The following is a 14,746-nucleotide window of genomic DNA, read 5'->3' on the forward strand; positions in this document are numbered from 1 at the left end:
GGTTTCATGTGTTTCTAATATTTTAAAAAATGGAATTTGAATGTCATGGCACTCCATGCATACATATGCATGTATCCATGTCATGAGACAAATATGTTTAAAAATTCCTTCTAATTTACTGCACATGGAATTAACTCGCACACAAGTACACAAATATGATTTTTCAAACCGTTATGGTTAGCCATTGCATGTAGATGTAGTTCATATTTGAATTACGGTCATTAAATGGCTAGAAAATCACTTAAATGTCTTCAAAAGGTCAAATGACCCTTGAAATTTTCCAAATTTTCACATGACAGTTGTATTAGTGCACGTTACACGTAGAAAACATTTGAAGGCTGCAAGAGGAAGCTATCTCCCGTTCGTCATCAAACATGCATTGTTCCCTTCCGGAACCACAAGCCTTCTAGTGAGTTGCTCCGGTTTGTGAGGGATGTGTGTCCAAACTTTCGTCACACATGCCAAATTTTTTACCACATCATCTTGGTGGCATGACATTACATCAACCAAGGCTTCATGTGTTTCTAATATTTTTTAATTTTTTGGAATTTAAATGCCATGGCACTCCATGCTTAATTGTGCCATAGCCGTTAGACCAATATGTTTGAAAAATCCTTCCAATTTACTGCACATGGAATTAAACCGCACACAAGTACACAAAATATGACTTTTCAAACCGTTATGGTTAGCTGTTGCATGTACATGTAGTTCAAATTTCAATTACGGTCATTAAATGGCTAGAAAATCACTTAAATGTCTTAAAAGTTCAAATGACCCCTGAAATTTTCTAAAATGTGACATGATAGTTGTATTTGTACTACAAAATTTCTCGTTTATTTAAAACACCATCTGTTGCCACTTTACTCCAAATTCGTCTTTCACAACTAATAAAAAATATCTACAACATCACACACAGTTGTTTTCTAGGAACCGTTTGCGATGAAAATATCTGGGTCTATTTAGGTCTCCCTCCTTAAGCTTCGCCGGCTCGTCTACTCCAGAGCTGGCAACCCCCGAATCCACGAATCCCGATCCCCATTCCCGCACCCCCTTCTTGCAAAGATGACGCCATGGAAACGCTTCATGAAGGCACGTACGATGGTCGCGTCCCCCCCCCCCAGCGCCGCCGCCTGCGCCAAGAGTGCTGCTGCATCCACATTGAGCGCGACGACTCTCGCCGAGAGGGCGTCTGCGGTAGCCGACAAGGTAGCTGCAGCTGCCGAGACAGTTGCAACTGCTGCTGCGATGGCGGCTGCAAACGCCGAGAGTGCTCGAGCTGTCGTCCATGCCGCTGATGTCGCCATGGCCAGGGTCGAGGCCATCCACGTCAAGATCGAGGATGCACATGCCAAGATATTCTAGGCCACCTCGGACTCCAGTATGCAACCCACGTCCAAAAAGGAGGCAGTGGCCATGGAGCACCTGCTTCCTCATGAGGTCGCCGAGCGGGAGTTGGAGATGCAGGAGGCGGCGGAGATCGAGGATCACCGGGAGGAGGAGTTGTGCATGGCCGAGGTCGAGGTAGAGAAGAGTCTGTCCGTCGAGGAATCGGCTGTGGAGTACCAACGCGAGCTCTGGCGCGGCCACTACTACGAGTACTACAACCTTGAGGGCGGCGCCGAGGATGAGGACGAGGACATGGTCGACTTCAGCAGGGGGACGCGAAGTCCACCAACGGCGGCATGTCGCCAGGATAAGTCATCGGCGTCTCGTCTCACACCGGCGATGCATAGGACGGCGCGATGGCGGATTTGTTAAAATTATGCGTACTTAGGCTTTGTTTTTAATGCTGGTCTTTTGTTAGAGCAATGTTTAGGTCAACTGGCTTTGTTTAATTATTAAAATTACTCGATTCAGTAAGTGTGCTCTGTCTGTTGTATGCTCTTTTGTGTGCCCAAATTAGCAAGCGATATTAAATTATGCAATGATGTACCCGGGGAAATTTCCACCAAAATTTGAATTACCAAACTCATCCCATGCGCGTAAAGCAGAAGAATGGTTTGCGATGCACACAATCGTTCAAAGTGAATGGTCCGGCAGCACCGCGTGCAAAGTTTCCCTCGACATTTCCAAAATTTTGGCCTACCACCAAAATATCTACCCCCACCCCCCTTCCCCACCCCCTTTTCTCCCCGACCACAAGTCACATTTCCTTTGTTTCCTCCTTCCTTCCTTCCTAAGCTATAGCCGATTCCTCGCTCTCGTCGTCTCGCATCCTACCGCCGGGGTCGCCATGGTCTTCTTCAAAGACCTCTCCACCGGTTCCTCCTTGGACGATGACTCCTTCATCACCCGGGTATGCCTCTCTTCTCTCTCTCGGGCTATGACTTGGAATGAAGGATTTTTACCCGGCGGTCGATTTGAGTCATTTCTTCTTCTTGTAGCTCCCTAGGACCATCAGTGGCAACAAATGGAGCGGGGTGGCTGAAGATCTATCTGCTCGTTGTCACCATCAATCTCCATGCATAAGCTAGTTGCGTTTGAATCTGTGGACAGTGGGAGGAAGTTTCTGACATGTGCAGAGAAGGTTAGACCCTCTTTCGTTATTACAAATCATTCGTTAGATGTGATTCAGACACTATCACGGTCCCAACCCATTCATACCACACCTTCAATCAAACGCATCCTAAGACAGTGTCACATTTTGTACCTGGTATCTAAAATTGTTGCCATCTCATTAGTGATGTCATTAGAAAATTATTTGGCACCGCTTCAGCAGTTTGTGCGGCCAACTTTGGTCCACACATCCGGGCAGCCAAGCAGTAAAATATTAAATTTTTATGGCATGAAGGAACTGGGCATCAGAGCAACTAGGTGCTCCGGAGTCCGGGTCCCTGATTTTTTCCACTGCATCGGCTCGCCAGTGCAGGGCACCGGTGCAAGATGTAGCAACAGTTGTCTTTACACCAGTTTTGGCATACATAGTGGACAGCCTTAGTGCTATTAGTTCTATGTTACTAAATTTGTGCATGTACACACATGTTAGTATCAATTTGATGTCATCCAAACACTGTCGCTATGCTGTTGCAGTTATATTTACCTTCCTCATAAAATGTTCAATTTATTATTTATTGTACATGAGTAAGAACTTGTAGCGTTGGTATAGTTAATTATAGCTTCTGATGTTCCAGAATTTGGTTGTTGTCTCAGTAGTAATTAATTCATTTGCACATTGGTCTTTTTTAGAAGATATGTCATAATTAACATGTTTCTTCAGTTTTTCAAAATAAGCATTGGTGATTTTCTATGTTGTTATAAACCCATTTCCCCTACAATTGTTACTGATCTAGTTTTAAATATTATAGGACGAACAGAAGTGTTCTTACTTGGAGTGGATTGATCAAGAGTGGCCAGAGTCTTTGAAGATGTGCCTAGAGAAGCTCTGGAGCATGTATGAGAAAGATAACAGACGTAGGCTTAGAGAAAGTGTTGTCAACGCTGGAGAATATTTGAAGATGCGGGATAAAAAGAGGAAGGTCGAGAATGAGCTCAGATTTTTAAAATCAGACTTTGCTGAGATGGTGTTGGCAAAGGAGGAGGCACTTGCCCAGTTGGCCAGTGCAAAACAGGTTCTTACTGAACTGAAAGCAGAGGTGGATAAAACGAGCCTGGATGATCTCGATTAGGAAAATGATTATATTGTTCTTATGAAGTTGAACTAGCTATATGGTGTACTGTTGTTTTCATGTAGCTATCGTACTGTGATGTTATAATATATTTATGTGCCTGATATGAAATTGGCAAATAGTTGTTCAATATGAAGTGTAAATTTGCATAATACTGGAATTATTAATTGTAAACTAATAAACCTGCTAAATGTGTCATGAAACTTTGCAAACGGTTCTAGCAGTAAAAGCGCTTGTGATGGATAGCCCAATGCCACACAGTTTTCTTCATCAAATCGTGTGTGATGTAGTTGATAAAAGAAAACAGTTAACCAAGGCAGAGCATGTGTGATAGTTACACCTTTCACACACGAGCCTACACATAAAATTGTGTGGGATGTACATACGAATGGAAACGTTTTCACTGGATTGATTGTGTGGGATGTACATAAGGACGAAAATGTTTTTCCTGGATTGACTGTGTGGGATATACATAAGAATAGAAACATATTACTTGGATTGACTGTGTGTGATATACATACCTACGGAAATATTTTTCTAGGATTCACCGTGTGGGATGTACATACCTACGGAAATGATTGGGTTTCGATGCCTCGCCCGATTGCACACGAGCTCATTTGGTGTCCAGGAGGGCATATCCCCAACGATTTCTGGGTCGTGTGAGAAGAACCGCCCTATCGCCCACACTCACTTGGCGACGATTCCAAATGCCGTCGCGGAAAGGGGTTAAAAACCGTTTGTATAGCACCGATGTGTACCATTGAATTAAGTCTCTCTCTATATATAGTTTAGCTCTTTCATTGCATGTATATATAATTATCCTCACTATATTATGCAGATTGAAGATCGTCGAATGCAGAAAAGCACAAATCTATGACATTGGGTTAATTAACCCAAATATCATACATGAATGGACGGTTAAAAACAAAGTCACAAATACCAAGGACAACTTGCTACAATCGTTGCTTAAAAATTAAAACAAAGATAAAATACTCTTTCCTTGCAACTTCAAGTGAGTGTCACTTCTTGTGCATATTCGGTTTCCCTTATTACTCGAGGTTATAGTAATGTAATTGATGAGTTATGCATGCGTGCGTAGCTTCCACTTTATTCTGCTAGAGATTAAGCTTGACGGGGAGTAGTAACCGTCTTAGACTCGAGGCGAAAAGATCCCCAGGACTATGCGGACATGACTGAAATGCTCCAGAAATAAGTTCAATCGATCATTATCGCACCATATTGGCAACTTTATTCATTTCCTGATATCATGTAATTATTTTCTTTGGCTGGAAGGGTTTGTAAAGAGTTCACCGTAATTACTCCGGGACTGCCGAGCGAGTTGCGATTTACACACCCGAAAGTAAGTAATACTACCTAGTTCCGCGCATCTCCCATTGATTCTAACTAGTTTCATCAATACCATTTAGCATGCTTGCTTATCAGTTTGATTGACCTCTATTTCTCGTAAAGTGCTTGTGGCAAGAAGCCGGGAATAATTTTTGTGGATACTACATTTGTGAGCTCATCTATAACGCGACGGCCTCTAATAAGTCGGGCTACTTTAAAAAACAGTATGAAGTGTGTAAGTAAAAATATTCACAATTTTATTTTATTACCATCATTTGTGTTGAGTTTCATTCATATACATGTATTGATCCTCTTCTTCAATTTAGATCTGGCGGATGCGGGATGAACTCCTACCACAAGATCGCATACGAACAATTCAAGAGGAATTGGCGAGATTCTTTCTTGACCACGTCATCAATAAAGCCAGAGAATGCCATGTGGAAATTGATATAGACATGAGATGTTAGGGACTGTAAGAGATCTTATATTGTACTCCCTCCATTCCTAAATATTTGTCTTTGTAGAGATTTCAACAAGTGACTACATACGGAGCAAAATGAGTGAATCTACACTCTAAAATAAGTCTATATACATTCGTATGTGATAGTCCACTTGATATCTCTGAAAAGACAAATATTTAGGAACGGTGGGAGTATATATATATAGCTAGTAGTGTCGGATAGATATACGAAAACTTGTTGTTCGACAAATCTCTCGAAGAAAGAGAGGTGCACTCCTCTCTGTATATGTTCATGACGATCTTGTGTAATTAATGGTTCCTTAATTTACTTACTAGCTAGCATGTGGAGTTCTCTCTATACGCATAGTAGCTAGCGTCGACCAAGCACGGAGATAAGAGAGATCACTTCTCTCTATTAGCTAGCTAACATAATATATGAAACCCCTAAATTAACCCTCCAAAACCCCTACCCTCTCCCTTTAAAAAAACAAAAACCCGTGCTCCTGCCAGCTGCTGACGCGTGGATGCCTTTTAGTCCCGGTTGGTGTTACTAACCGGGACTAAATGTGCTCCTGCCTGGGCGCCCCGCAGCGGCCACGTGGATCCCCTTCTGTTCTGGTTCGTAAACGAACCGAGACTAAAGGTTTTGGGATTTAGTCCCGACCCTTTAGTCCCGGTTCCAGAATCGGGGCTAATGGGCCTCTGGAACCGGGACAAATGGCCCGTTTTCTACTAGTGGACCTAACTTTTGCATCAGACGTGTCGCCGTGTCCATGGACGAGGATGTCGGCGCCTTGCCCATCACCAATTGGTTTTCTCTAATCTGAGGAGCATATGTTTGTTGATGGTGCCCATCCTCATGGCACCCGCAGGGTTCGGGTGCGGGTAATGCTTGCCCAAACCCTTACCCGTCCCATTTTTTTCTGCCCAAACCCGTACCCGTACCCGTACCCCGGGTATCATATCTTTCCCATACCCGTACCCGGCCGGGTGTGGGTAATACCCGCGGGTAACCCATACCCGTCTGGGTCACTTTTCAAATAAAATTTTGCCATGTACTTTCAGCATGTACATACCACATTTCAGCATGTATATTAGTATATACCACATTTCAGCATGTATATTAGTATATACCACATTTCAGCATGTATATTACAGCATCTGAACACACACACACACACACACACATATATATATATATATATATATATCAGCACATATATTCCAGCATTTCAGCACATAAACATGTCAAGTTTCAGCATTTAACAATAGTTTCAGAATTTCAGCACATAAACATGTCAAGTTTCAGCACTTCACAATAGTTTCAGAATTTCAGCACATATGTCAAGTTTCAACACTTGGAAATATTTCAGCACACACATAGTCATTTCAACCACAAAGTTCGACGCATAAATAAGTTTGAAGACCGCAAATAGGTTCAACACACAAATAAGTTCAACATCTCAACACACAAATAGGTTCAACATCTCCAACATGAAACCGAACGGTCCAAACCAACTTGACTTGCTTTCATCTTCTCTCCACTTCATGAGCCTTGACATCTCAAATTATCAATTCCTACTATGGGACATATAAATTGCAAGACATGAGAACTTGAGAGTAATGAGTACAAGCTATGTTTAGTTTGCAATTCTTATGTATTACTAAGATAACAAGAATAGAAGATAACATGAATACAACATATCTTTGATGTGCAACTCCGAAGTAGTAATAAGATACATCATAACAAGAATACAAGATATGTTTGATTTGAATTCTTAAGTACTACCAAGTACTAACCTGCATCCCTTCTTGAATGTCTTGAAGACAAGTCCAGAAGCTAGTTTCTGTTGTGTGAGCATCTACAAAAGTAGACAAACATCAACAACATTTCAGCAAGAGAAAATATTAATGAAGTGCACTATTTTGTCACCTTTGTACTTGTTTCGAAGCCAATCTTGCGAGCACATTAAAACCTCCACCATATAAGGTGTAAGTCGGCTTCTATGGTCATTAAGCTTTCTGCCACTTATACTAAAGGTTGACTCTGAAGCAACTGTTGTTACGGGAATAGCAAATATGTCTCTTGCTACTTTCCTTAAGGTCGGATACCTTGTTCCAGCCACCTTCCACCAATCCAACACACTGAACTTTTCAACGTAAGGCACTAAACCATCAGTCAAGTACTGCTCTATTTCACCTTGAAGTCTAGTTGTTGCAGGCACTAAACTCTTCACCGATTTGGATGCTTTGCTGCCCTTCTCGCCACAGTCGCAGGTGTAGCACCACCACGGCCACGACCACGGCCACGCCCCACCTTGCAACCGGGAGCAGTGAAGCTGCGCCCAGGAACCTGCCCTGTTGATGGTGGCTGAAGACGCACAGGCTTGGAGGTAGGAGAAGGCGTCGGCGCACGAGACCCACTGCCGGTGCCTTCTTCAAATCCATCCCCGTCCACCGGAGTTGCATCCGCGCTGGAGTGAAACCCCTCCTCGGCGTCCTCCTGGTCAGGCGCCATGGCGGCAGGAGGTGCCAGGACGTGGAGGGAGATGGCGGCAGGAGGTTCTGCAGGTCTCGCGTGGAGGTCGCGTCGAGGAGAGGAGGTAGAGGGAGGAGAGGAGGAGAGGAGGGAGGTGGCCGGTCGCATCGCTGCAGGCAGCGGCGGCGGCCGGCGGCAGCGACCTGTGGCTTCTCCCCTCTAGGGTTTGTGGCGAGAGACAGAGGTGGGGTTTCTGGAGTGACGGCGCGGGGGTGGGTTGGGGTCTCGGAGAAGGATTTGGGTGGGATCGATGGGGAGTGGGCTGCTGGGCCTGGGCGCTGGGCCGCTGGCTGCCGCCTCGGCTGGGTTCAGTTAGGGTTTTGATGTTTTTAGCGACTGACATTAAGGGCCTACCTGGCATAATGAATAAGTATACGGGTATGCGGGTATGCGGGTATGGGTATTGTCGTCCCATACCCGTACCTGGCTTACCTGATGGGTATAGTTTTTTTCCCATTTATAAACCCATGGGTAATTTTCTTTCCCAAACCTTTACCCTAATAGGGTTTTTATCCGCCGGGTTCGCGGGTAGCGGGTACCCATTGCCATCTGGAGGTGCCCTAGATCACCTAGACCTCTCAAGAAAAAGGCCAAGACCGGGTGGTGGTCACGAGGACCATTCCTGATCAGCCTGTTGGCGTATAAATGTATTGCCTAGTCTATTCCATTGTATCGGCCTTTTGATTGCATCGGCTAGAGCATGCACTTCTACATGGTATCACAGCCAAGAGGTCTTGAGTTCAAGACTCAGCTGGCGTAATTAAATTGTAGCCCACTTTCGATCCACGTTTAGGCCTGTGGGAGAGTGTTGACGTATAAATGTATTGCCTAGTCTCTTCCATCATATTGGTTTTTTGGTTGCATTGGCTAGAGCATGCACTTCTACACAGTCCAAGCCCCCGGAGAGGAGATAATCGGTGACAAGGAAATAGGAACTCGACGATGGGGGAATCGCCTCTGAGAGAAGGGAAACCCTACACGAGAGAAAAAACTTTTTGCAGGTTACCCATATTAGTTGCTCTCACATGGTGGTTGTTGCATCAATTTTCTTATTGGGCTAAAAGAGGATGCTTTGGGTTACTGGCCATTTCGGAGTAGTGAAGGAGAGACCAGGCCCGGTTTTGGGCATATATGTTTGTTAAGAAGTACAATACTAAAGTGAATGTTTACGTACATACATACACATCTTTTTCGCTGCACACCTGTATACCCTAGCTTTATGATTACCATCAAGAGATCGAGCAAACACATTTTAAAATTGACGAAATCGCTGTAAACATCTCGCTATCAACCGGAACGTCACCTCCCATAAATATAATCAGTACACACTATATATACATAATTTAGTGACAAAGTATTCAACTGAACACCGATGAACTGACGTGGGCCCGCCCCTGCGTTCATACAGATCGGCAGCACCGCAGCAGCATTACCAGTGCTATGATGTCAGCTTGCCGCCGCTCCTCTGTCCGTACACGTGCGGATTTCATCGGTGTAGTTGTTGTTGCTGCCGGGGCACTCGAAAACAAGGACATGCGCTTGGCTAACATCGCTAGGACAGACCCGACGAATACCAGTATATACCAGTAGTACTGGTGTAAATCTACCGGCTGATCATTAACCGGTCGATCGATCTCATTCCTGAGCTGTTAGCCCATCCCTGAGCTCCACGTAAAGAGCATGAGGATCGTTGGAGTAGGCAGCGTGCTGGAGGCCGCTCGACCGGTGGCGGCGATGGTGGTGGTGGAGTTCGTCTTCTCGGCTATGCAGATCTTCATCAAGCTCGCGCTCGACGACGGCATGGACGTCCGTGTCCTCGTCGCCTACAGGCCCATGTTCGGCGCCGCGTTCCTCTGCCCCATCGCCTTCCTCGTCGAGAGGTGCATGCCTTCTTAATATCCTCGCTCATTTGAACATTTGTCTCACAAGATAGTGAGACGAGCATACACTCTGCCAGAACACAGTCTACATGTGTTAAAGAAGATTTGTTGCTGACTAATACGGCTGTGGTGTGATCTCTAGGAAGAAACGTCCACCACTAACCATCAAGGTTGTGACAGGGTTATTCTTGTGTGGACTGTTCGGGTAACTTCTTCTTCTCTTTGATGACCATGCTAGCAAATGCTCTAGACTTGAACTCTTTGGTCGATAGAAGAAAAACCACGTTGATTTACTATGTTTGTTCACATATATAAATACAAATGCAGAGTCACCATGAACCAGAACCTGTTGGTGCTTGCCATCAAGCTGACGAATTCGACGACCATCGTCACAGCTCTCAGCAACCTCACCCCTCAAGCTACCTTCATCGTCGCAATCCTGAGCAGGTGGGTCGTCATACTAATCAAAGATTTCTATAAAATCTCAATTCCTTTCTGGATAGTGAATACTGTACTAGTCACAGACTCACTTGAAAAATGGAAAAACAGGATGGAGACTTTGAAGCTCAGAAAGCCCAGCGGTCAAGCGAAACTGGCGGGAACCCTGGTCGGCCTGGGCGGCGCGATGCTGCTGACGTTCTACAAGGGCCCGGAGATGGGGTTCCTCCACCGTCTGGCGCACACCGGGCTCAGCCACGCCAGCGGCGATCGCCAGCTCCGCCCGCAGCCGGCCGCGGGTTCTCGGATTCTCGGCTCGTTTCTCGCCATCGCCGGCTGCTTCAGCTATGCGATCTGGCTCACCATCCAGGCCAAGGTCGTCCAGGTCTACCCGTGCCACTGCTCCATCGCCGCTCTGGTGTGCGTCTTCGGCGCGGTCCAGTCGACGCTGCTCACGCTCTGCATCCACAGGGACGCCGACCACTGGAGGCTCGGGCTCAACATCAGGCTCTACGCGTCGGCTTTCGCGGTAATCAGGCAGCTGATCGGCCGGCCACTGCTTCCTCCCTTCACGCCCATGCCATGTTTCTGATGTTTGATTCGTACGTCCAGGGTATCGTGGCGTCCGGGTCCGCCTTCCCGCTCATGTCGTGGTGCCTGCAGGAGAAAGGACCCCTCTACGTCGCCATGTTCGGACCTCTCATCATCGTCTTCGTCGCCGTCATGAGCTCCGTCGTCCTTAACGAGGCCCTGCACATCGGAATGTGATGCCCTATTCAGTAACTCACATGCCTTTTAACATGGTGGAGCCTGTTTGAGTTTCTCACGGGGAGTCGCGTGTGCGCTGCCATTTTTCCTTTTGCAGCGTACTTGGTGCTGTGCTAATCGTGGCGGGGCTGTACATGGTGCTATGGGGCAAGGCCAAAGAGGAAGATGAACAAGAAGCCGATGTGCCAAAACTTGTTGGTCAAGACGACGTGCTGGGCAAGGAGTCCGTTCCACAGGCTAACCGTGAAGTTAATGAGGAAAATAAAGACTTTAGACTAGTCATAGTGAGAATAACTTAGACTAGTGTCATGCATATGACACTAGTCTATGTTACTATCTTCAGAGCACGGTTAATAGCATAGCCAACAACAGGTTATATGGAGTTGCCATGTGACATATAGTCAACGTAATAGCCAACATGTATAGTAGCTAGTTGCTAAGTAATACTACTTTATTAATGCATGGTCCATATTAGAATATCTAGATTCACTCATTTTTGGAGTTCGGGCTGCAGCCGGCTGTTAATTTACAGTCTGCTTCCCTTCTGTCTCCTCTTCTATCTCATCGAACTCAGCAGAAATATAATTGTTTAATCCTTATAGTGTGCTGACTGTACCATATCATAGTACTCCCACACTCCCTTATACAAGGCCATTATAAAAAATACATTTTGCATCTATACAAGACCACTAACAGTAACCGAGACAAAATTTAATGATGTTTCCTCGCACTGGCGACTTGTTTAATACTTGCATGCATGTAGTCATAATGACATTGTGCTACTTTCTTTCCATTCATTCCTTGCATGCATGCGGACGTATTAATGATTCCGGTTAACTAGAAAAAAAAGTTGGCTTGCAAAGCAGTCATTAAATTTTACCTTGGTACTTCCTTCGTTTGGAATTATTTATCTTGGATATGGATGTATCTAGAACTAAAATACATCTAGATACATCCATTTCCGCGACAAGTAATTCCGAACGGAGGGAGTACCTGTAATTTGAGTGTGTGACCTTATATAAGAGAATGGAGGGAGTATAAATGCCATAGAAGTAGTACTCCCTCCGTTACGGTTTAGAAGGCACAGTTAAATTTGCGTGCGTTTCCACAATAGACAAGGTTTAGGGCCCATTGCATTTATTTCTAGTAGCTAATTAGTACTCCTATATACTATTTCTATATGCATGCGTAGTGTGAATGCTATTTTTTAGCCCATACCACAATCAATAGATAACCACCTAGGTTCCAGAGAATTTTCAAGCACGCCTTCTAAACCGTGACGGAGGGAGTACTATCATACTCCCTCCGTCCGGTGAAAAGTATACGTCTAGAAATTTTAGGACAAATTATGGAGTGGAGTAAAAAATGCATTGGGAAGATGGAAGCCACCTCTCTCTCCTCTTTAATTACTCAACCCCAAATGAGCTAAGTGCATGCAGAAATTAAGAAGATTATGTATAGAATGTTATTGGTCTTGACTACCGTGTAATGAGAGAAAATACTTTAAAGTGCATTGTAAAGATAGAAGTATACTCTTTTGTGGACAAATTTTAAACTCAAACGTACACATTTCATTGGACAAAGGGAGTATATGGTTGCATTTATTAACTTGTAGACTCAATTTTTCTTGAAAAACGCTACGTGATGTTAAATAAAGAAAGTACAATAAGGTGATATAGACGGGCTATAAGACTAAAAGTAATATATTTATACTGAGCTGAAAGAGAGAGAAGACAAGAGGACTACAAACTAACAGTCGGCTGTAGCACATGCTCCTAGAGACTTTGTGAGGGATGGAGGTGGGTCATGTATCAATGAAGTAATACTTATTTACATCTAACTATTATACTTGCCGGCTATATGTTTGGCTACAGTTGACATGGCAACATCATATAGTCACCAGCTCCCTGTACTTTTAACCATGCTCTAATATGTATGTTCCTCCAAACATCTCTCTTTTCATTAACTAGCTATCACATAAGCGAACTTGTTCTGAAATATGTTATGTTACTAGCTAAGTTACTCCCACTATGACTATCCTTACCGTACACTTTGCCCCAATCAAGATTCTTTCAATTGTGATGAAGCTACGCCACCAACCTAACATTTCACATTCTTAGTCGAGGGTTGAAAATTCTCCCATCTAAATAAAAAAATAAAAATCTTGTCTCACACCTGTTGGAAAATTAGGCAAGTTCATGCTTAAAGTTGCGAGAAAACTTCGAATCTACTCCCAAACATCATGGTAGTACAAAGAACACAAGATAATAGAAATTACATGCATGTTTGTATATATTTTTTGCAAGAATACATGCATGCTTGTAGACCACCTGGCGATGACTACAAGCACGGGAGTGAGCCGAAGGCGCGCTGCTGTCATCGCCCCTCCTCAGCGAAGTCGGGCAAACCTTATTGTATTAAACAGCCGAGAAGTCATTGTGCTAAGCCCCCAAAGGACCAGCACACTAAAATAGCAACTATCGTCGATGAAGAGAAGCATAGATTGAAAGGATCCAACCAAAATACACACGAACACTGACAAAGCAACAGTTATCATGCATACGTCTATGGCAACCAGGAGCAACAAAGTGGAAAAACACTTCATCCCTACCCCTACGTCGCCCAACCTGGCGACATGGCGGGACCATAGCCACCATCCACTAGTGTTCCTCCTCTCATTCTCGCATCATTGTCGCCGGAGGGGTCATCGGCAATGCCATCGCGACGTCAGGAAGGTGGGGGGAGGGGCTTGGCACACTCGTGTTCATGGCCATGGCAGCATGTCGTGTGGCAGCGCAGATCTGGTGGCAGCTCTTGTTACATGATGGTGATGCGTGATACGTCTCCAACATATCTATAATTTTTGATTGTTTCATGTTGTTATATTATCGTTATTTGATGTTTTACAATCATTTTATAGCAACTTTATATCATTTTTTGGGACTAACCTATTGACATAGTACCCAGTGCTAGTTGCTATTTTTTTGCTTGTTGTTTACTTCGTAGAATATCAATACCAAACGGAGTCCAAATGCACAAAAACTTTTTGGAGATTTTTTGGACCAGAAGACAACTTGGGAGCCAAGGAAGTGGACGAGGGAAGGCCCATGGGGCCCACAACCCACCAGGGCGCGCTAGGAAGGCCCATGGGGCCCACAACCCACCAGGGCGCGCTAGGAGGCCCAGCGCGCCCTGATGGGTGGTGGGGCCCATGGAGCTTCATTGCACCGCCTTTTAGCTCTATAAATACTCAGATATTCTATAAACCCTAGGGGAGCGATCGAAACACAATTCCAGCAGCCGCAAGTTCCAGAACCACGAGATCCAATCTAGAGCCCTATTCCGGCACTCTGTCAGAGGGGAACGCGGTCACGAAGGGGTTCATCATCCTTATTGGTGCTCCTTCGATGATGCGTGAGTAGTTCATCATAGACCTACAGGTCCGTAGGCAGTAGCTAGATGGCCTCTTCTCTCTTTTTGATTCTCAATACAATGTTCTCCTCGATGTTCTTGGAGATCTATTTCATGTAATGACTTTTTGTGGTGTGCTTGATGGGATCTGATGAAGTTTGAGTTTATGATCAAATCTATCCATGAATATTATTTGAGTTTTCTTTAATATCTTATATGTATGATTGTTATAGCCTTGTATTTCTTCTCCGAATCTTTGGTTTAGTTAGGCCAACTA

The 14,746-nt window shown here is 44.6% G+C and overlaps 1 protein-coding gene across 1 annotated transcript; it reads left to right on the top strand.

Moving 5' to 3' along the window:
• The first annotated feature begins 9,652 nt into the window (after positions 1 to 9,652).
• On the top strand, positions 9,653 to 11,357 carry LOC125554856 (WAT1-related protein At1g68170-like). The gene is made up of 6 exons (XM_048718252.1): positions 9,653 to 9,852; positions 9,995 to 10,057; positions 10,180 to 10,299; positions 10,402 to 10,819; positions 10,903 to 11,054; positions 11,156 to 11,357. The coding sequence occupies exons 1-6, from the start codon at positions 9,653 to 9,655 to the stop codon at positions 11,355 to 11,357; spliced, it is 1,155 nt and encodes a 384-aa protein (XP_048574209.1).
• The last annotated feature ends 3,389 nt before the right edge of the window (positions 11,358 to 14,746 follow it).

Source organism: Triticum urartu, chromosome 4 (genome assembly GCF_003073215.2).
Source record: "Triticum urartu cultivar G1812 chromosome 4, Tu2.1, whole genome shotgun sequence".
Classification (NCBI taxonomy): domain Eukaryota; kingdom Viridiplantae; phylum Streptophyta; class Magnoliopsida; order Poales; family Poaceae; genus Triticum; species Triticum urartu.

Excerpts from the sequence above, each read along its gene's own strand:
- LOC125554856 (XM_048718252.1), top strand. The coding sequence starts at position 9,653 with ATGAGGATCGTTGGAGTAGGCAGCGTGCTGGAGGCCGCTCGACCGGTG. Across the intron at positions 10,300-10,401 it reads ATCGTCGCAATCCTGAGCAG|GATGGAGACTTTGAAGCTCA; the intron begins GTGGGTCGTCAT and ends ATGGAAAAACAG. Across the intron at positions 10,820-10,902 it reads TCTACGCGTCGGCTTTCGCG|GGTATCGTGGCGTCCGGGTC; the intron begins GTAATCAGGCAG and ends TCGTACGTCCAG.